The 23,018-nt window shown below is 39.7% G+C and overlaps 2 protein-coding genes across 3 annotated transcripts; one reads left to right on the forward strand and one right to left on the reverse strand.

Moving 5' to 3' along the window:
* Nucleotides 1-491: 491 nt before the first annotated feature.
* Nucleotides 492-7,193, reverse strand: LOC102236277 (DNA-directed RNA polymerase III subunit RPC4-like). Of its 2 annotated transcripts, none has more exons than XM_014473574.2 (8): nt 6,377-7,193; nt 5,556-5,602; nt 5,325-5,479; nt 5,095-5,219; nt 3,968-4,076; nt 3,015-3,277; nt 1,970-2,122; nt 492-1,538 (listed from the first exon to the last, which is right to left on the reverse strand). In XM_014473574.2, the coding sequence occupies exons 1-8, from the start codon at nt 6,557-6,559 to the stop codon at nt 1,407-1,409; spliced, it is 1,167 nt and encodes a 388-aa protein (XP_014329060.1). In that variant the 5' UTR covers nt 6,560-7,193; the 3' UTR covers nt 492-1,406. The 2 variants fall into 2 exon arrangements, with proteins under 2 accessions (XP_014329060.1, XP_023197374.1); XM_023341606.1 differs by having other exon boundaries at nt 3,015-3,274; nt 6,377-7,192.
* Nucleotides 7,194-10,854: 3,661 nt separating this feature from the next.
* ipmk (inositol polyphosphate multikinase) lies at nt 10,855-22,974 on the forward strand. The gene is made up of 6 exons (XM_005811693.2): nt 10,855-11,366; nt 15,713-15,798; nt 17,046-17,142; nt 17,263-17,435; nt 18,680-18,761; nt 18,914-22,974. The coding sequence occupies exons 1-6, from the start codon at nt 11,165-11,167 to the stop codon at nt 19,708-19,710; spliced, it is 1,437 nt and encodes a 478-aa protein (XP_005811750.1). The 5' UTR covers nt 10,855-11,164; the 3' UTR covers nt 19,711-22,974.
* Nucleotides 22,975-23,018: the final 44 nt, after the last annotated feature.

Below are 23,018 nucleotides of genomic sequence, written 5' to 3' on the forward strand. Positions count from 1 at the left end.
CCAGAATATTAACATTAACAGTCGCCTCATTTGGATCAGTTCTTCTCTCTTCATAGTGGAGGATGGTTGTTTACAGCACAGGGAAATTTCAGTTAGCTTTTTAGTGTTGAACTGGTTCATTACATACATCATGGACAAATATTAGCAACTGGGTAAAATTAAAACCTCAACACAGTCCACTCATCCAGCAAGTAATCGTTTCTCAATAGGCGAGGGTCCAAATCCTCTGGATGATGCAAACAGGCAGAACAAGGGGCTGTTTTTTTTTTTTTACCAGGCAACTTTGGGTCAATTGACACCAAAACCTCTGGGGAATGTTTCTGACATTTTGTTGAATAAATACCTTAAAGAACTAGGACTGTTCTGGAGGCAAAGAGGGTGTCCAACCCGAAGCTAGCATGGTGCATCTCATATGTGTCAAACTCAAGATCCAGAAGACAAATCTGCCACAACAGAACTTTAAAGTATATTTTTTTATTGTTGAAACTCGTGACAGTATGGTATGAGACAGATAATCTGTCAACAATCAAGCTCCTCTGCCTTCTTCCAGCGCTAACAAGAAACGACCAATTAGAACAAAGAGGCGGGTCTTAGCGCTGTCAATCATGCTTGTGCTGCTACTGCTACGGTACAGCTTCTTCCTGGTAGGAGAGCCTGCTGTGAATGCTAAGGCTAGTTAGCATGGCCACCAATGACGGCAGATGCATGGATTTCCTGTAGCGGTAAATTGTTTCTTCACCATTAGCACATTGAACAGGGAGTACACAAAGTTGATTGACAGCGCTAAAACCCGCCTCCTGGCTCAGCACAGAGAAGGCAGAGGAGATGGAGCTATTCACAGATTATATAATACTGTCATGACATGGTCAACAAATATGCCAAAAATATATAGTTTTTGTAAAAGTTACACAGTGCAGCTCTAAAGATAATAGTTGTGTGCTTAAAAATGTTATCATTTTGGGCTGTTTTTCTTTGAGTAATGCCAAATTACATCAATATGAAAATATGATTCAATGTTATTTAATTTTAAGAAGTGCTCATAGAATGCATCTGTTTGTTAAAATTTTAGCAGTTAAAATGTGTTTTATGAATACATTCTGCCACTTTGCAGATATTTGAAAGCTTGATTTGGCTCAAAATATAAATGAGTGACAACCCCGGTGTAATTGGTGGATCTAATTGTAGAGGGAATATTCAGAACTCACCTGAAGCTCAGAATGAATCTTGTTTATTAGTCTCAAAAACATCATCAAAGATTTTTTAGATTTACTAGGTTTAAAGATTTCTCACAGTGAAAGTAGAAAAATAAGTCATCTTTATGAAAACAGAATGCTTTTTCAGTAACAAATGTTGAACTGTCATATTAGTCCAATAGTCCAGTAATTCACAGTCTGCAGACGTGAGCCTCATGGCTGCTGTGCAGCCGCCTGCCTCAACAAGGACTGGAAGTCGGGGGACAAAACCAGCTTGTGACGGACGTTTCCCAACACCGTCATGTTCCCAGTTCTCCCACCGGACAGACGGACCGACACCAGTTGCTGAAAGATTAAAAAAAAGCAGCATTCCTGTCAGAGGTAATGGGGATGGAAGCTGGAGCACAGGAAGCTTCAGCAATGAGAAGAAGCCAGGTCTAGAAAACACTCTGAATATTACTGAAATAATCCGAATATTTCATATTAAAATGTCAAGGCAAACAGAAGGAAAGGCGTGGGAACATTTTAGATTTGTAAACATTTTGCAGAGCAAGGATCAACAACATCTCACAAGAAATACATTTCAATTTAGCCAACTAAACCTAGACTCAAAATGACTACAAATGATTTAATTGCAAAAAAAGGGTGATCTTTTAGTCCAAAGACCGACACTGAAATTAAATTCAAATGTGCTTTAATAACTAACATTGTTGCCATGACAGTCGATCCGACATAATGGAATAATTTTGGCATCCATTGGGAACAGGAACACTAACCTGCAGGAAGGAAAAGGCAGCTCCTTCTGACACGTCCAGGATGACGTCACCCAGCTTTAGCTCCACCTTCCCTGACTTCCTGATTTGTAGTTTGCCCAAAAATCCCTCAGGGAATTCTGAGAGGACAAGGGAGCCGTCCATGTTGCCGGATACCTGGAGAAAGACGGGGATATGAGTGGACCAGGTGTCATGGCTACCACCTTTCAGGTTTCTGCATATTTTATTCCCATTTTTGAATTACAGGCTTTTACAAACATCTCTGTTGTTTAAAGTCAATTTAAAATAAAAACATTTATTTGGAATTTATGGCAGAGGCAGAGTGAAACTAAAATGCGGGAAAGAAATAAGAAGAGAACTCCTTCAGTGTAGTCATGGTAACCTGGTGTCCTCTCAGTAGTCTGCTTCCTTGTCTCTCATGTTGTGAAGACAGCCTGATCTAGGTAAAGCCCCTCCTTTATGATTCTTTTTTTTTTAATTTTATTTAACTGTGGTTATTTTGTAGAAATCATTTTCACTTTGGCATTACAGTTTGTTGGGTTTTTTTTTATTTATTTTACTGCCATAAAATCCAAATTATGGTGATCTAGGCTAAATTTTCAAACCAACGTTATGGCGATGAATACTTTTTATCATCACTGCTTATGCTAACTTGAATAGAAAGGATTTTAAATGTAAATCTCTCGGCGGTGGATATGATGTGTTTCCTAATCATGTCCAACCCACTGATGATCAGTGATGAGCTCAACTTCAAACCTCATGACAAAAGGCTGTGATTACTTACAGTATATACATGTGGTTAATTTTGTTTTGTAGAAATTTAAACAAATTTCTACAAAACATTTTTACTTTGCTATTATGTGAGTGCAGACCTTTCAGGAGGGAATCAGTTAAAACCATTGTGGAATAAAATTGTAATAATAAAATAAAAATCTGAAACAGTGTGAAAACTGTCAGATTTGTGACAAGTTTATTCTTTTAGCTCATCAAGTCTGATGCATAAGCCTTATTGGAAAGCATCGTGGAATAAAGTGCAGTTTCCACTCACTTGCTGTGCTGACTTTGCGTCTGTCTTTGAAGGTTTCCCTGACGCTCCTCCATGATGAAGGTCTGCTTTCGGTGCAGAGTGTCTGCCAGGAAGACAGTCTGGAAACTGCATGAAGAACAGCTCTTCTCCTCCTGAAACACTGAGTTCCTGCAGCATCTTCACCAGAGACAACTGCTCAGATTTCTGCCAGTCAGTCAAGAGGGCTGCTTTTCCATCAGCACCACAGTGTGGCGCTGTTAAGACTGGGAGGTCGTCTTGACCTGCTGACAAAATGTAATGCACCAGTGTGAGCAGCAGGTAAGGAGAGGAAGCTTTAGAGTCACATTTTATGACACACCCTGCTCTTCTTCTCACAACACAAAACTTTAAATTCTGAACGACAGAGCTCCTTTATAGCTGTAGTATGTAACATTTATAAACAATATGTTTTTTTTTTTTTTTTACGTATTTGTTAAAGCTTTCACCAATATGAGACAGATAATCTGTGGAAACATTGAGCTCCTCTCCCTCCCTGTGGTCCTACTGCCATCTGCAGAAATGCAGCGCTCTTTGAGAAACAGCCAATCAGAACCAGGGGGAGAGATCAATTATGCCTGCGTTGTTCACACCCTCCCCCTTGGTCTTTGCTAAGCTACGGCTAAATTCCCACAGCGGATCTTGATGTTAATGCTCAGGCTAGTTAGCATGGGCACTGATGACGGCGGACAAGCAGTTTTCCTTGAATGGTAAGTTGTTCCTTTCCCATTAGTTCACTGAGCAGTGTGTACACAAGTATGACTGACAGTGCTAAGACCTGAGTCTGATTAACCTGGAGAAAACAAAACTGAGTTGCAAAGTTTTTGCTGCTATTTATTTATAGAGAACCGCCTGAAAGCTGAAAGTCCATGAAGACAGGAAGTAAAAGGAAACAGAGTGGACGAGTGGAAGCAGTGAAACCCAGACTGATCTCTTACGTGTCGCGATGGACGACCTGGGGCGCCTGGAGAAGCCGCTGGAATGATACAGAGGCAGGGCGATGGGGTTCAGGTGGGCGTCATTCCTCAACTCTGGATCAACTATGAACTGCAGGAGTAGCAAACACACGGAGTTAGAACCAGAGGATCTTTTACTCTAAAGAGTCCTGAGATAACCTTTACTGTGTCTAATGCAGCACCATTAATCAAACGTGTTCAGCTGCAAGTAATAACAAAAACAATGGATGTTACAACTAGGCCACATTAGCTTGGTTTGAAAGTTGATGAAGAAATAAAATTTTTTATTCAAAGTCATGTCTTGATTTATTCCATAGTAAACCATTCATCCATTTTCTTACACACTTGTCCCTATAGGGGTCAGGAGAGGTGCTGGTGCCTATCTCCAGCTAACAGGTCACCAGTCTGCCGCAGGGAAACACAGAGACAAACAGGACAAACAACCATGCACACACACACACACACCTAGGGAGAATTTAGAGAGACAAATTAACCTGACAGTCATGTTTTTGGACTGTGGGAGGAACCCGGAGTACCTGGAGAGAACCCACCATACACAGGGAGAACATGCTACCTCCATGCAGAAAGACCCTGGGCCGGGAATCGAACCCAGGACCTTCTTGTTGCCTTGCAGCAGTGCTACCAACTGCGCTACTGTGCAGCCTGTAAACCAGGTTGCACAAATGGTTTTATTGTGATTTCACTGCTGATTCCGTTTGCTTCATAGCCAAATCGCCTTTATTTAAGAGATTTATTAATTCTGCAAGAGAGACAATAAACAGATCTCTGTGAACTTAAACAAAAAATACAACTGATCGTTTCATTAGGATCATGTTGGTATGGATCACTTCTCTTCCTTACTACATAAAATCATCATTTATAACCAGCTTTTTGGGTGATATTAAAATTAGTTTAGTGATCAGAAACGTGGCACAAAAAGGGGAAAAAACCCAGAAATCTTTCAGGTGCTTTTCACTGCCTCTTCCAAAGCCAGAGATCCAGGTGTTGTTTTAGGTCACATGTAGCGCAAGTGAAAAATGAAAAATGATTTGAGAGAACGTGTGAATAAATCCTAATGGGCGTACAAAGCTGCATCAGGAATCACTCACGTCGTCTCGCTGCAGTTTACTGAGAAGATGATCTTCATCCTCCGTCGAATTCTTCCCTTCTTTTTTCACGGGTCTGCAAACAGGAGATGTGGAGGAGCTCTGCAGGCCTCTGGCACCATGCCGGCCTGGAGGGAGAAGGACGACATCAACCTGGAGTTCATCAAGCCCAAATGTGCTCATGTGCCACTGAGAACGACAGGAGAGGCTGAGAGAAGACAGAGGAGGCCCACCTGTTCTGTAATGTGAGACACCAGGACATTGTTCAAAGATGGAGTGGGACTGGATGACCTGAGGTCTCGCTTTCCTCCCACCTCTGCTCTCTTTTCTCTTCGCATCCCTCTCTCTTTTTTCCTTTTTAGGAGCCACGGGGTTTTCTGCTTGCAGCCTGGGGAAGGTAGGTGGATCAAAGAGGGGCTCTTGTAAAAACATGCCGTCTTTATTTCAGTTTAACAGTCACTCACTCATCTTTCGGTTTTCTCACAGCGTGGACGTTAGGCTCCCATGTCTTCTACAGAGCAGAGAAACAGAATAAATAGGATATATCGTAAATATCTGTGTTTATTTAAAAATAAAAAAAATGCTGCATACATATTAGTTTAGCTTAGACAAATACAGATGAACTTGGCTAAGATTAACTTATTTGTACAGTAAAAAAAAACAAGAAAGAAAGATATGTAAGTGGAGAGTTTCCCCAACAGCTGCATTCAGGGGAGGCCATATTAATAGTTTATCAAATATTGTGAAAATTTGTTTATCATAATAAAACTTTTTGATTGATCATTTTCAGGATAAATTTCAGTTATTGATGGTAAATCATAAAACAAAACTGACAGTACAATTGGAAATGCTACTTTTGCAAAAAATGTTTTAACCACTTAAGCATATCCGTAAATTCGTGCTGGACAGTGACGCAGTTGGTAGCACTGTTGCCTTCCAGTAAGGAGGTCATGGGTTCGATTCCCAGCCTGGAGAGTTTCTGCATGGACTTAGCAGGGTGTTAGAAAAGGAATGGATATTAGTAAAAACAATTATTAACTGCGGTTACCGTGTGGAGCTTAGTGATATAAATCACAGTTCTTTCAGAAGAAGCTAAACTGAGAATGTTTTTATTAGTGGATTAAAATTAAAACTTAATCTGCAGCTCTTTAAATAATTGAACATGATTGGCTTTATTGTGTGTTATCATAATTATACCGTTATAATTAATAATTAAATTATAATTGCTTGACTTTATTAGTGTGATTGTCGTGTTTCAGCAAACTGTCTAAAAAGCGGCCCCTACCTTTGTCTTCCTGACGGCTCCCCCCAGCGTCAGGTCCCTGGTTCTGAGCGACGGCAATCTGCCCCGCTGACTGGAGGAGCTCAGGCTCCAGACTCGGCTCTGCTCGGCGCTTCCAGTCCGCTCTGGCCCGCTTCTAAAGCCGGAGCAGCTCGGGATGCTGGCTGGATTCCCCGAATCGCTCATTTCTAGAAGCAGTTTGTTTCTCTCCTTCAGGTCTGACTTTGATATGACTGGACCTCAGGTTTCCCTCTAGTAACAGTACTCGATTCACTCAGTGTATAAACACATAATAACACAGACAGTTTTGTAAAGGCGAATCCAAGCAAACTTCGTCCTCCATATTACCTTCTTATCTTATCCTGTTTTAATAAGTGATGGAAAAAACACAACAACAAAAACAACAATCTCTTTGCTTCCCGGAAATGAATGTATTGGCATCAGATCCAGCTTCTACATCAATATGATGTAGAATATCAATATGCTAAGCCAAAAATTTCCAGAACAGCATTAGCATCTGTATTTTAGCTTCAGCCTTTAATTTCTCCAGAAAATGAAGTTATTTTTGATTTAAAATGGTGGTTTTTTTTCAAGAGGCTTCGACTGCAGGAAGGAAGCATACAAAAAAAAAAAGAAAATACTTTCTATTTGCTTTTGTCCCTGGCTTTGAAATGGCGTCGATCTTTTCTTTCCAGAGTTGATGCTTCTCACTGCTATTTTTACTGATCGTTCAAAACAGCACACAGCGGTAACAGCTTCTTCTTCGTCGTAGTTTTCTTCTTCTACTGCTACTTGTTCTGGCGACGGCAGACATGTTGTGCATAACCGCCACCGTCTGATAAAGGATCATTTTGCAGTTTGTAGGACGATGCTCCGGGTACATTTTGGTGATTTTTGTTTACATCAGAAACCAGAAATAACAAAACAAACAAACAAACAAAAACAGGTAATTATTTATTTTTGACTTAAAATACAAATTGTGAAATTCAAATACGAATCTTATCGTTTCTGAATCTTATCTAAAAGAGGTGATGGAAGTTTTATGTTTGTTTTCGTTTTCGTTCCATTTTTAAAATATTAAAAATAGAAAATAATTTGGGTCAGAGAAACGAAAATAATAATTATATTTTCATCATTCTAAAAGCAGGAGCCTAATTCTGCGACTATCGTATATTGTGACTCCAGGGGGCGCTGTTTTACCCCTTTAGACACCTTGGTTTTCCCCTTTAGGCAGAGGATGTAGTAAACTGATAGAAGTGGGACTGAAAATATTGTGTTATCTAAAGAATGTGAAGGATTTTGAACACCTACAGAAATAAGGGTTATTAAATATGATTGATGTTTAAACTGTTTCCTTAAAGTCCGTATAAATGCATATTTTCTATTAACAGTCATCAGAATAACTATGTCCCTACAGACTTCTCTTGTAACTAGGGAATAAGTTGTATAAAAGTATCTAAGTAAACAGCAGTTACATGTATGACAGCAGTGTTATTGCATAGTTAAGTACAGACAGATATGGGACATGAACAACTTGGAATCACAGGAACTGGCCGCTGATGGTCATTTGCTCACCAGGCTCATAACATTGTATTTACCTTTAATTCTAAATGAGGCTTTAATAAACAGAAATAGGTCATTTGTTCACAAAGTTGTTTTTCCCTCACACAGTGGTAGCCTGCCTGACGAGTGTTTCTGGACACACAAAGCTACGTCATGGTATATTCCTGTCAACATGGCCACAATTCATTTAGCTTGTGTCTTTATATTTATTCATATTAAATATGGAACAAAAATGAAAGTAAGATTACATTTTTTTTTCATCAACAATTAATTCTGCTGAACACAATGAGTAGTCAAAAACCCGATAAAACATTTTCAGCAGGACCTTCCTTCTGCTAATGTTTCCTTATAGACATGTTTGTGCATATCCATGACCCATTTTTCTTTTCTATATTTAATTTTTAACTCATCACTCCTGTCATCTTAATATTTCCTTAAACTTCTATACATAGATAGTATTTTTTATTTTAATTGTTTCCAAGTATGAACAATAACTTACTTAGTCCAATATGTCCTACTTTCAGTGTTGTATCTCTTCTTGTCTACTTCTATTACTTTACCCATGGCACTAAAAATATGTAATATCTTTAATAAATGTCTTCATTTGCTATTTGAACTTTTTCACTCTTGCCACATATGGCTAATTTTAAGCCTGTTACTTCAGCTCATTCCTCACTACTTCTAACCATCATAAATATATTCTAGACTGATAGCCCTCTGGTGCATAATGATCTGCAAATTTGTTCCCGAAATTAACTTTCGGGAACAAATTAGATATTCAAATATCTAAAGCCACCTTTCCATCTTAAATAAACGCAATGTTGCTTCGTAAATAAAGTCCGGTCTCTTGTGATATGAGCACAGAATGCTTTGCATAGCTGACAGAACATAAACACTTGCTGAAGCTGCTGGAAAGTGCTTCAGAGAGGCCATCATCCCTGCTGTAAAATTACTATTCTTACTGAGAATGAACCTGGTTCTTTAGTAAGAGGACATGGCTGTAGATGGTTGTGTTAAGGAAAAAAACTGAAAACCAGGTGAACTACCTTGATTAAATTATAGACTTTGTTTAGTTTATTAGTGTGTTACAAAATCTAACATTCACAGAATATGGTGTAGCCATGTTTCTTCTTCTTTTGCCTTTCTGTTTAACAGCAGATGCATTCAACTTCATTCAAGGAGTTACTTCCCTCCCATCAAAACTAGCAGAACTTATGTTACTGAACTGTCAAAGAGACATGTCTACCTTTATTTTACACTTTCACTTAGTATATATATATATTTCTTTTTATTACAAGATGACATCAATCTAAAACAAATGGACTACAAGCAGTTGAGCACAGGGAGCAGGTTAGGTTGGGCATCCAAGATGAATGGTCAGAAAATAATTCATTAGACCACAACAATTACAATGCCATGTTTTATCATAAGCTTTTCTTTAATAAACATGAATGGGAAAACATTTGTTCAGCTAAAATTTAATTCATTTCTTCCCTTGGAAGAATGGTGCAGCATGTATTCAGGCACACACAATGGTGTGGAATTCAGTTAAATTCAAAAATACTTCATGTACTTTAACTTATGTTACTCAGGTTTTTTTTTAAAGTTGTTGAATAGGCTGATCTCCTTTAGCTGTTTGTACTACCATGGACCTGAAGAAGCCTCTGAATGTCAACAACATGTCATTGAATAACAGTCATTGTCCTTTATATTTCTTATTTTAAGAATCCTTCTTTGCAAGATCATCTCTAGAGATCCCAGAACAGAATCTTTGTCAGTTTCTTCAGCTTTCTAAGTCCGGGGTTCTCATGCTGCTTCCCCAACAGGTAATGCCAGATGACATGGCTCCCTCCACAACAGGCTTATAGAAGATATGCAGCATCTTGCAGTAAATATTGAAGATTGTGTGAGGAGGCACTACATGTTTTTTGGTAAAAGACATGGATTAAGAGGAAAGATGAAATAATTTGCTTGATTTCCGTTAACTGCAAAGAGCAAGAATTGGATCAGAGTATTTTGTATATTCAAACACTGTAAGAGAACTTTTAAAGTGTTTCTATGTGTCTGGGATCCAACCAAACCGAATGCAAATAAACTGGTTTCTACCACAGCTGCCTGGTGGCACATTTGCTAGATGTGATGTAAGTTTTCTTTGTCTACATTACTGCACCTGCACTTTCCAGGGCGTAGGTGAGATTTTATATACCATTTCTTGTGAACTGACATTGTATGAATGAAGTGAATTATAATTGAAATGAGCTGTGATCTTCTTAGATGGAAGAATGAACATTTTTATATGAGGCATGAAGCTTGAATTAAAATTTTAAACAACATAGGCTATTGTTGAGCTTACTCTTAATACAACATAAATTTCAGGTCAGTTTTCTTCCTCTAAACTCAGTAAATCTCAGGATTTGAATTGTGGGACAATTTTGAAATCTTGCTGATCTGTTAGAAAAGATTTAAGTCAGGACTCTGTCTGGGCACACCTTCATATTCTAGTCAGAGGAAACATAAAAAGTTTAAGCTTATCAGGTAACTGGGGTAAAAAGGGAAGGAGTAACCGGAAGTCGATTTATTAAGCTAGTATTCTTTGAATTCTCCGTTTTAATTTTCCCCTTGACATTTAACTAATTAAATTCTTAAATAGTAAGGAATGCTGGAAATAGTTTTCAGTCACGTTTTATAGACATAAATGAGATATCGTATAATAATAATAATAATAATAATAATAATAATAATAATAATAATAATAATAATAATAATAATAATAATAATAATAATAATAATATTGTTATTATTACTACTACTACTACTATTATTATTATTATTATTGCTGAATTTAGATCTGCTTCGCTTGTCTTATTTTTTAGGCGACAACCGGAAGCCGACCCTGGCTCTGCTCACATTAACGGCAGTAGGAAGTGGTCAGGATGTGTTTGTGTCGCTGTTCCAGAAATGAAAATCATTGAATCAGCGTTGGACAGGGAGCTAAGCGTCCCCGCTGGACGCCGCGCTGTGTCACGAAATCTGTGCCGTGGCGTGGCTCGGTAGTCTACTGCCTGCTCTTCTGGTTTCACCCGAACCAGCCTTCACTCGAAGGCATTTGACATTTACATCAGAATTGTGTGATTGCGAAATGACAGCGGGAAACGCGAAGTGCTACATTGATGGCTTTCGAGCGTTACGTTAGGCGTTCGACCCAGGTCTGTCTTTTGAACTTTCGGGATGTCAGGAGCTAGCGTCATGGAGTCCACCAAAGCGCTCGGCAAACTGGAACTGAGCCCCGGATTGGCCGCTATTGGGGACAGCGCCTCCATGAACAAGTCCGGCCAGCAGCTTCTGGGACCACAGGACCACGCTCACCTGAACGGCTGTGTCCCACTTTCTCATCAGGTGGCAGGTCACAAGTATGGAGTGAAGAAAGTTGGTAAGTAAAGGCCTGAATATTAATAAACTACATCTGTACGTGGCTAATGATTTACTAGTGGGGTAGTAAGAGTAATAGAAAACCAGCAGCAGTCAGACGTTTGTAAAGCTGTTTGCGGATGAATGATTCATTTAAAAGGGTGTGGATCATTCCAGATATTTTCAGGAAAAAACGATGGGTGTGACCAAGTTTCAGGTCCAGAGCAAACACGGGCGAGTCCCAAGTTAAGTTCAGGCCATAAACTTTAATTGTAATCACAGTAATAATGTAAGAACTCATACATTGAAAAGATGTATTTGTTAGCCCCAACAACCAGAAGGAAACTTCAGAAATATGGCACATAGTTTTTTTTCCTGTTGTAGAACAACATAGAATTAACATTCATTCATTCATTCATTCATTCATTCATTCATTCAAAAGACATTATAATGTTACATTTAGCTTTCATTTACATGGCCAACCTGGGCAAGTGGCCTGAGAGATGTAGCATGTATTTTGCTGCAGCTTGCGTGTTGCTGCATCTTGCATGTTGCAGCAACATATGGAGAAACTCTGCTAAAAGGCCAGAGGTGTTCAATGGACTAGCAATGGACCCCCCCAATCCAGAATGGATCCATTATTATGCTCTGTGTAAGATATCAAGGAATGTCAACTTAAAAGGCTCAATTCCAAGTGAAATCAAGACATTTGTGATTTATAGCAAGTCAAGACTCAAGTCATTGATTTCGACCTGACTTGTCCTGTACCTGGAGTCCGTTCTGAGAGCTGGGCAATGTAGCTGAAAAACAAGGTATCCAATGTTTTTCATACCAAGTCCGATTTCTGATCTGAATTTTTTTTCTCACTTTCACCTCTTAAAAAGTTCTTACAATGTCAGTGTCAAATTTATTTATATAGCACTTTTAAGAACTGGCTTAAAACTGCACCAAATGCTATACAAAAACAATGAATAGATAGAAAATATTTTCAAGAACTTGCTTTTATGTCAGTCATCCCTACTGACAGTTGACCTGATTTCCAACTAAATACAAGTAGTAAAAGCGGCTCGTAAAACAAGATGGTGGGCCCTGGTGGCCTGGTTGACTTCATTCTTTACTATGGAAGGCCAAAGAGTGCATTAATGGAAAAACAAAAAATCAGATTTTCCAAAAGTTAAGGCTTTATAAACAGCAAATTTGATGAATTGGTAATATTGATTTGTTGGTCAGCCCCAGTCGTAGTGTGATTGAAAAGTTGACTGGACGGGTAGAACTGGGGAAAACCTGTGTTGACATGAAACAACAGAAATGTGAAGTTCACTCGTCTTTGATGACTTTCCTTTAAAGCATTAATATATAAATAACACGACCAGAATTTTCTAACATGTATGATTCAAACAACTTTCAACAGTTTTCTGGTCTGAACATAGCTTTGAATTAAATAACAAAAACACCCCCCCCCCCCCCCAAAAAATTAACAAAATAAAGTTAAACCAATTTTTGCTTCTTCATCGTCCTCCAAAAGCAGCTGTGGTACTTTAGCTAAAAAACAGCCATTACTAAACTACGTTAAATATTGTTCTAAACAATAGTACAATATTATTACTCTATTTCAGTGAGACGACTAACATGTAAAGGTTTAAATATAGTTCTTTAAAAGAAGAATAAAATCCGTTTGAGTTTGGGACCTAGGCTCTGACCTTGCCACTTCGTTTATTAAGTGGGAATTATGGTGAAGTTGACATTCCCAGTCAGAATTCCAACTTCAGTGGTGTTCTCATTGTACTTCCTACTTGGGAATAGTTCAGCAGAGCTAAACAAAATTTTTAGTGCAAAGAAAACTATCCATCCATAATGTTCCACTCATCCCAGGTCGGGTTGCGGAGCAGCAGCTTAAGCAGGGAGGCCCAGATTCCCCTCTCCACAGCCACTTGGCCAGCTTCTCTGGGGGAATCCCAAGGCAAGAGAAACTCAGGCTACTTCCACACAGCAGGCAAAAGCAACCCAAACCCAATATTTTTATTTGTTTTTGTCCAAATGGGACTCATCCAACTTTATTACTTGAGTCTAAACGGCCCAATTCCAATCTTCTCACCCCCCCTCCCCAAAATCCAATTTGTGCCATTTCCGTAAGTGGTACTAAATGAAGTGTCAAAGTTTTCAAAGTGTCTGGTTGGTTAAGCCAAATTTTATCTGACCTTTTCACTCATTGAAACCAGAACTTCTTCTGGTCATAATTCTACACCAGAAGAAGCCAGATGTGGTAAATAGCTGAGACTCTGCTCAGCGGTGACAAGACCTTCTGCTCCCATTGATCAACAGCTTTCTGCTCCACCTGGAGGCGGCGGCATCATTATTACTGTTGCTGCGCTGCTGTGTGACGTCTACTTCCCTCTGCGCATGCGGGTCTCGTAAACCGTTCACACAGAAATCTCGTTGCGATTGCACGTAGTATGAATGACCATTCAAAAAAAAAAAAAAGAATCGGATTTCACCCAAAACTTGGAATCGATCATTAAACATGCTTTGTCAATGTAGCCATTCAGGGAAAAAATGTGTTTTAATCATTCCATTTTTTCCAGTCTCACTGTGTAAAGAGTTGCTTGCTCATTTCTGGTGACAAATACACTAAAGAATGAGGATCAGGCCATCTTGAATCGGTGTCAAAAATAATCATATTTAAGTAAACGGCTGAGGTAAGTAGCTAAGTATTGCACAGGGTGCGCCGCGGTAAGATCCAGGCTAAAAGCTACAGCTGGTACAAGCTACAGTGTCCAGCTGTTGTAAAAAAAGATAGCATTTTTTATGCCTATAAACTTTTATAGACTGTCAATAATTAATCGGTTCCCTGCCAAATATTAACCAAGATGATAACATTTCCCACTACAGGCAAAGAGAAGTGCACAACTATGAAAGGTCTATCAAGTTAGTACAAAACTATTGACATTTTCTTCTACTACTTCTGTACATTATCAGCTTTTAAAATAGCTGAATATAAAAATCTTTATAGTGATGGCTTTCACTATAAAGAAAGACGGGACCTTTTCACATGGTTATGAGTTATGGCTAAGCCCCTTCTCCAGGCCTCCTTCCTGTTCCTTTAGTGATCTCAAAGTGGGGCAGAGAGTAAAAACCACAGTTCACAACAAGCTACAGTGTGTTTCCACATTGTTGTGTAGGCAGAGCGACTGGTTGCACAAGATTAAGAGTCAATAATGTTAATAACTGTTTTGTCATTGACTTACCAGGACGACGCACAGGTTTCTCTCGTTTCTCAGTGACAGAAACATTCTCATGCCTTGGCATAATCAATGAACAGATCAGAAAAGTCGTTCAAGAAATCTTTGTTATATTTGAGAGTCCTGTAAATAATCTCCACAGAACACTGAGAGTGAGCCAGTTCAAGCATACTGGTACATCTCAAAATATTCCAATATTGCATAAAATTTCATCATATCTTGCCAGTCATCTCAGAAAGTGAAACAGTCATTTTAAAGATATTCATTACACGCAGAGTAAAACATTTTAAGCTTTTATGTTTTTAGCAATTTGAATGATTATAGCTTATATATTTTTTTCTCTCTCTCGAAAATGCTCAAAAACATTGGATTTCCATGACTGATAGCTCCCACCTGCAGGGGGCGGTATTTATACAGTTCAAACTTCCTAAGGTCACATTTTCATATAAATGTTGCTTAATTCCTTGCAGATATTTGCACCACCAAATCTGTTATTTTTGACTACAAAAAAAAAAAAAAAAGCTGGAGGGGTTGGTAAAGAGTACTGGTAGACTGTATATAAGTATAAAGATGGATGACTGGGAAAATATCTTGGGTAATGCTAAGAGTTGACAGATAAATGAAGGTGGATATTTTATCATGACAATGAATCTAAACATACAGCAAAAGAAACTGGCATTTTCATAAGAAGGAGTGTAACAGTGCTTGAACGGCCTTAAGCTCCTGGATTTAAAGGTAATTGAAGATCCATGGAAAAACCCTGAAGACTTGAGTGTTTAGTAGAATCTTTCACAACCGCCAAGATGTGAATAATAGTTTCTCCATACAAGAAACATCTTAAATGCATCTTACCTTTTTGCCAATGTCCAATTCCTTTCCCGTCAGTCACTTGATCTGGAGTTGATCAGCCATCTTTGTGTTCTTCCTGTTCCTGTCTGAGGTTATTCTTTACACCTGGAAGCTCAACTTTCCGAACAGCCTAGGGATAATAATAGATCAAAACAATGAATAAAGCAGATACTGAATTCTTTTGATGGTCATTAGCATAATTCTGTTCTGCATAAATCAGCATAAGCATTGCATTCATAAACATAACTGAATATTCATACTCTCTGTCTGTGTGCTGCAGGTATTTTACAACACCCAGATGGAACGGTCTTGAAGCAAGTTCAGCCTCCACCCAGAGGACCACGAGAAATGCAGTTTTATAGCATGGTAAATAAAATTCTCACACTTTTTGTCCAGACAAATATTTTAGTTAGTTTGTTTTGGGGGGTTTGGAAAAAAGAAACAGATTTTTGACTGGAATTTTGGAGCGGACTGGTGTAGGTTCTCAGCCGAGTGCTTCAGTATTGGCAATTTGGACTTCTTCCCCTGTCTCTGGGAGACTTTTCACCTCTAATTCAAAAGACAGCTTTAGTTCTAAACATGGTTGGAAGTAACATTCTTTTAGATTCAGTCAGAACCGTCGCAGTAAGAGAATGGCTTCAAGCTGCTCCTGGATGACAGAGATCCTCACCTGATCTCTGCGTCTGAGTCCAGCCAGCTGCTCCTATCTGGACTCTTCTGTTCATTGTGATCCACTTCTTAGGATCCTAGGAATCTAGTTTCAGCTCCTGTTCCTAAAGGCTCATTCACACCAACCTTGGTGAATCGGCTTTAGTGGAACTCCAGTCTGTTTGTCCAGAAGGTCTGGTTGGTTTGGTGAGGTGTGAAGGACCTAAAAAGTGAACTCTGGTCTGCCGACAAACCCAGGAGTCGGTTCGATTGAAGTGAACTCTGGTGCGGTTCAGTTGCATAGGTGAACGCCAAGAGGACATATCCATTCCAAAAGCAGGAAATGGATTATAGGGCAAGGCATTCTGGGTAAATACAACCAAAACAAACACTAGAGTTTGACTTTAGCGGGAGAAATGGCTCATAGTCTTTTACCAAATTTAAAAGAGAAATCATTTCACCACTAAAGTCTGACGTCACTCCATTGTTGTTCACGTTTTGTGAAGGAAGTTGTGCTGAGTGTCTTCTTCAGAGGCTTTTGTGTTCTTTCCTTCAGTGGTCCTTGGTGCAGCGCCCCCACAGGTGACATGGGGAACGTGTTTTTCGAATGGTTTAGATTGTCTAACACAGTGTAGTGCGAAAGACAATCGCAGCAGCTGGAAATGGAACAAAGGTTGTAGTTTTGGTCCCCAGTAGAATCGTGTCTACCAGACCGTCAGGTGTGAATACACACCAGGTTACTTGAATATTTATTGGAGACCAAAAAAATCTTAATGACATTAAAACTGCTGATAGTTCTGTTCTTATTATGTCACAATGGGATGTTCTCTTTGGAGAACATTTCAAACATTTCCATATGAGTCAATATGAGTTTCTGCTTCTGGTCTGACAGTACGGCATGAGTTTCATTGTGTGTGTGTGTGTGTGTGTGTGTGTGTATGTGTGTATCTGTATGTTCATCAAAGGTGTTTGCAGAGGACTGTTCTGATCCTTGTCTGCTGGACCTCCAGAAACACCTTCCCAAATATTACGGCACCTGGTCGTCTCCTGACAGTCCAAACGGTGAGAAACAAACTATGGCCTCATCTCCTTTTCACAACTTCACAGTTCATGCTAAAAGGCCTCATTGACTAAAGGAAACTAATTTCTATACGATGACTCTTTGTGATGTCATTGACGCAGAGCTCTACCTGAAGCTGGAGGATGTGACGAGTCGCTTCAACAAGCCGTGCATCATGGATGTGAAGCTGGGCCGCAGAAGCTACGATCCACTCGCTTCCCAGGAGAAACGGGAGCAGCAGATCAGAAAATACCCTCTGATGGAGGAGATCGGATTCCTGATCCTGGGCATGAGGGTCAGCTCTTTATGTTGGCTTAATAACTGACTGAGTATAAATAATATTTAGAATGATATTTTTTCGCCATGTGGAGTTGATCTGCAGACCACAACACAATATGTTTATTTTCATTTTAAAACTTCTTAAGCATAAAGCTGTTAAGGGTTTTATATTGTAGAGATGGTTGAAATGTTGCTAACAAATGATCCAGATCTGAGGTGAGTCCAGCTGTACAGTTAGTGTGACTCGACCCAGACTGCAGCTGATCATGTAGCATGTAGCATACTTCAGGAGGAGCTCCAGAGTCTGGACATTTGGCCCAAAGCCTCTCCACAGCATCCACCTCTTCACAGTGATGCCACATTTTACTGATGCTGTGAGGTTTACCTGCTTTAGCTGTGTTAGCTGTGTTAGCAGCTGTGTTACCTGATGCTTCAGCTGCCTTGTCATTTATAGAGCTAAACGTATCGACGACTTTCTGCTGCAGTTCATTTAGCCTCCTGTAAAAACAAAAAAAAAAAACAACCTCTCAGACAGTGGAGCCTCTTCAGATCCAAAGCATGAAAACTCTATACTTAATTTTTTCTTTATTTTGCTTGGTCCAGCTGCAGTAAGTAACTTTTATAAACAATAATTATAATTTTTTAAAACATTTTTGTTAAAATATGTCTTGATGGGCATGCTGTGGGGGCGTAGGTAATAGCGAGACCCATGTTTGAAGGCCTTGAGTCCTCGTCGTGGGTTCGACTCCCGGACCCGACTATATTTGCCGCATGTCTTCCCCCCTATCCTTCCCCCTTTACTGTCAGCCTACTTTCATATAAAGGACACTAAAGCCCACAAAAGACCCCTGGAGGGGTAAAAAAAAATGTCTTGATGTCAGAAACTCTGTCAGAAATAACCAAGATTGACTAACACATTGACTAGCACGTACACTGGCACGACTTACAGCGCTAAGACCCTCCTCCTGTCTCTGATTGGTTGTTTCTGACAGAGTGGTGTATTTCTGCAGATGACTGTAGAAACTCAGGGAGACGTCAGAGGAGCTTGATTTTTTATTTATTTTTTTTGTCTCATGTTCCACTATCACAATGTGACATTAAAAAACAAAACATTGTTTATAAAGTTACATACTGCAACTTTAAGATTAAATTCTAGTTGTGCTTTTATAAGGTGGTGTTGAAGTAACGCCTGGTGGCCCGCCAGGCTGATAATAAACTGAGTTTGTAGAAAGAAGTTGATGAATCCTTGCTGTTTTTCAGGTGTATGATGTTCGCAGTGAGACGTTCAACTCCTACAACCAGCACTATGGAAGGGCCCTGGCTCAGGACACGGTTAAAGACGGTGCGGTTGTTCATCTTATCTTATTCTCACACTTCTATATTTGCCTAACTATTTTCATGAGTAGCAATTCAAACAGACAACAACTTTAGTTTTAACAATTGAGACAAAGACAGCCAATAAGATGTCCTTGTGTGTCCGGTGTTCCTCTGCAGGTTTAGCTACGTTCTTCGAGAACGGCGTGTGTTTGAGGAGGGACGCCGTCCGGGCCAGCATCTGCAGGGTGCAGCACATTCTCAACTGGTTTCACTCCCAGCACCAGCTGGCCTTCTACGCCAGCTCCCTTCTTTTCGTCTACGAGGGTCTTCCCTCCTCTTTCACCTCATCCTCCCGGTCATCTCTCCTCATCGGCCCATCAGTCGGTGGCGCCGTGGTGAAAACCGCCCATTCAGTCCTGGTTAGCGATGGCAGTCAGAGGCAGGAAAAGGAAGCGGGTCAGCAGGAAGCTGGACAGGAAAACAAGCTAGCCGAGTACAACAACAACACCGAGGTGGGCGTTTTATGGGACAGCAGCATCTCCACGGTTCTCACCAATCACAGGAAGGACGGGGACACGCCCTGTGTCCGGGGTCACCTCCACCTCAGCAGGGTGGACGATGTAGTTGCCGAGGTAACGAGAGCCTCCGATCACGCTCCTGCGCCGTACGAAGAAGACAACACATGTCAGAGGAAGGCCGACCCGAAGCTGTCGCCGAATGGGAACAGAAACCAGGATGGAGACAGAGGCAGGACAGAGGAGGACGAGGACGGGCTGGAGGGACAGAGGGGGACAGATGGACAGGGCGGGACGGGAGACGCAGCCGTGGAAGTCAGAATGATCGACTTTGCTCATGTTTTCCCAAGCGATAGCCTGGACCACGGCTACATCTACGGCTTGAAACACCTGCTGACGGTGCTGGAGCAGATCCTGTGTGACGCCGCTCAGAGCGCGCTCAGTCCGCCTACCTCCTGAAGTCCACAACCAACCACTGTGTCTTCTTCTCAGCTAACGCAGAACTGGAGCAGACTGAAGTCTGACGGATGAGCCGCCATTGATTCTTCTTATCCTGATGGCTTTAGCTGCGTTTCTGTTAGTGACTGCGTCCCGTATTTTATCACAGGTTTTATTGTCGTGAACATGCGTTAGCGCCTCAGCTTTTGGTTGTCTTAGAAAAGTTCTGGATAAATAATATTTTAAGTTATAAAAACAGAATGCAGGCTGTATTTCCCACAACTTGTGGGTTGTTTCTCTGCAATTTAATTCCACAGAACGTACCACCTGGAAGTCCCAGGAGTTCATCCTGCATCTATACTACATGTTTCTACGCCGTACCCTGATTCCAGCTGATTAGGTTCCAGCCCCCCCAGTCCCCCCTCCTCCCAACACCCTGTAGGTTGTGGGATGCGCAGGCTGCATTACGACCTGCTACCTTCATATCATCATCCCCTGATCACTGGAAAGTCTTTTATTTTTAGCATGCTTCAAATGTGCAACATGTTCCTGTTTTTCTCATCTCTTTATAAGATATGTGTTCTATAATATCACTTTACATTATGCAACTGTATGAGCTCTATTTTGACAAGATATAATGAACTAGTGACGTTTTCAGACTGTCTGGCTCTGTGTCAGGCACATAATCAACTCCTAATGCAACTCCCAGTCTGATCACCTGACTAATTATTCATTCATTCATTCATTCATTCATTCATTCATTCATTCATTCATTCATTCATTCATTCATTCCAGAGGAATTAAAAACAAAGCTCTATCAGGAATGGAGTTATGCTGCTACTGACCTGATCCACGTCTTTAGGAAAAAAACCAGATCTGTCAGTCTTTCATCAGATCTGTTTGAGTTTAAATTGCTTTCAGCTGAGAACTGGACTGACTTTATATTTGTTTACAGGAGAAAGCAGGAGTGAAAAAAGGTAAATCAGGGGTTTGATCAGCTGTCCATGAATAAACTGCAACTCGTTTCTAAAAAGCTTAAAGGAGTCAGTGGTGGAAAAGACTCGGAAAATGATGATTATGTTGGATTCAGATGTTAATTTAGTGCTTTTCTTTAAACCACTGACGACTAACTCAGGTATCCTCCCTATCTCTTTAGTGTGTGTGTGTGGGCGTGGGTGTGTGTGTGTGTGTGTGTGTGTGTGTAAATCAATGCTATATGCTGTATAACTGGTGGTCTTTCTACTTGATGTTGGTTAATTTTTATTTTTGTAATCTCATGGCTAACCGGATTTCATTGCTGTTGACCTTGACCTTGTTTTAAACTTTTATATTTGATTTTCATTTTTACCTCTTGACAGGAATGCTTGATGTATTTACCTTTTACTGTTGCTGTGTAAAAAGTTTCCTTTTGGAATCATCTCTCCTCCTCGCTGGTCTAATTTTTCTCTCCGCCTCCAAACGATGTGAGGAACAGGAAGTATCCGACGTTCCACTGCTTGTTTCTGTTTTAGAGTTGCAATATTATTTCAAAAAGCCTTGAAATTAAACTCACCAATTGATTTCCACTGAGGTTTGTCTTGAAACGAACACAGCTATCAGTTGGAGATTATTCCACTCTGTGGAATTATCTCTTAGTTATTATTAAAGGTTAATCCCAAATGTTGGATTTGGGATTTAAATCCTCTTTCTCTTGGTTGTTGTAAAGGAACTTTTTATACTGTCTGCTTCCACACTGATCATTTAGACTTTATGAGGACGAAATGGGAAAAACTGCTCTTAACCTGAATGAAGCTGGTGAACAGTCTGAATGTGTTTCAATGAGTTTTCTGCAGTAATGTGCTACTTTTTATGAATGAAAACACTGAGCAGCCCTTAGTTTTGAGCTAATCTAACTATTTTACCAAAGTTGGAACGATGGCTCATCTCCCACTTTGTATACATGTGACAGTTCTACTACTGTCAAGCCACGTCTAACAAAAATGGCTGAATAAATTTAAAGACCAAAGTTGTTGTTTTTGTGTACAAATGCATATGTAAAGCCCAACATTATGATGGGCATATGTATTTATCCTTGAATTATTGACCACCAATTATTGTTCACCAGTTTGCCCAATCTAATTTATTTTTTTTGTAATTTCTAAAACTCAAGTCATTTCTTAAAGTGTTGGAGGCTTTTAGCTCTTGGTCTGCTAAAACAAGATTCTGAAGCATTTCACAATATTTGTTTTCTATATCATTTTCATATCAAAAAGCTTTAATCTAAAGTTTATTTATATATCAAGAAATAATTCAAGTCTCTTAAAGAAACATGTCATAGTAGGAGTTGGTAAAAAAAAACAACTCAATTCATACGTGGAGTTCTTGCTGTAAAAATCTCAGTTCAATCTACAGAAAAGAAACGTATTCTCCCATCTCTTTTGGAATAAAATGTTTGTGTTTACCAGCTCTGCTGCTGACATTTGGATAAACAGACTTGATCCGCTGCAGAACACCAACTGCAACTTCCTGCAGGTTGTCACATGTTGCCATCAAGTTCTCGTTGATTTCTGTTTGGAATTTCATCTATGTTGGAGATGCCACCATTGTCTGTAATGTAGCGTGTCCCATGTTTTCTCATATTATTGAGTTTGTGTTTACTATGCCATGGCATATTTAATACTGTTGGGTTTTCTGTGCCCTCCTGTACATTCAGATCTTTTGGAGCCATTTCTGCTCTCTGGGAATGGCGACTTCAGAGAAAGAAAGCAACTGTCAGGAATTCCTGCGGCAGCTGAACTTTGTTTTCGGGTTATCACGCGTACAACTGATGTTAGTTGGGCACCAAATAACAGTGAATGGATGGTGAAATGATAAAAAAAATGTCTTTGGATTTTCTTTATTTTGAATAATTTCTTCAACAGATTTTCCCGAGATGAATTAAACCGAATATATTTTGCATTAAGGGGACAAAAAGTTTTGATCTGATTAATGCTGGTCAGATTTTCCACAACACAAGGCAACATTTTAACAGGGTGAAACCTTTTGAGAGCCACTGTACGTTTAGTTTTTGTACCACTGTTAAAACACTGGAGATGCTTTTTAATGCTACGGTAAATCTCAGTGCTTCAGTCCTGTACAAAGCCACATCATTTTAACCCGCGACAATGAATTAATGTAATGCTAAACTTTATTCAGTAATTGTTTTAATCTTAAACAAAAAGACTGAGATGTTATGTTTTCCCTAATATGGCTATTTTTAATAAACCTTGTCTTTTGTAATAAATAAATAAACCTGTGCAAAATGTTTGTCTTCTTTTAGGATGTTTTCCAGGAATTACTCAGGTTGTACC

Source organism: Xiphophorus maculatus, chromosome 10 (assembly GCF_002775205.1).
Source record: "Xiphophorus maculatus strain JP 163 A chromosome 10, X_maculatus-5.0-male, whole genome shotgun sequence".
Classification (NCBI taxonomy): Eukaryota; Metazoa; Chordata; class Actinopteri; order Cyprinodontiformes; family Poeciliidae; genus Xiphophorus; species Xiphophorus maculatus.

Coding starts and splice junctions, on each gene's coding strand:
- ipmk (XM_005811693.2), top strand. CDS start 11,165: ATGTCAGGAGCTAGCGTCATGGAGTCCACCAAAGCGCTCGGCAAACTG. Junction 11,367..15,712: donor GTATGGAGTGAAGAAAGTTG/GTAAGTAAAGGC, acceptor TGTGTGCTGCAG/GTATTTTACAACACCCAGAT. Junction 15,799..17,045: donor AAATGCAGTTTTATAGCATG/GTAAATAAAATT, acceptor TGTTCATCAAAG/GTGTTTGCAGAGGACTGTTC.
- LOC102236277 (XM_014473574.2), bottom strand. CDS start 6,559: ATGAGCGATTCGGGGAATCCAGCCAGCATCCCGAGCTGCTCCGGCTTT. Junction 3,278..3,967: donor CAGGTCGTCCATCGCGACAC/GTAAGAGATCAG, acceptor ACATTTTGTCAG/CAGGTCAAGACGACCTCCCA. Junction 1,539..1,969: donor CTGCCTTTTCCTTCCTGCAG/GTTAGTGTTCCT, acceptor TTAATCTTTCAG/CAACTGGTGTCGGTCCGTCT.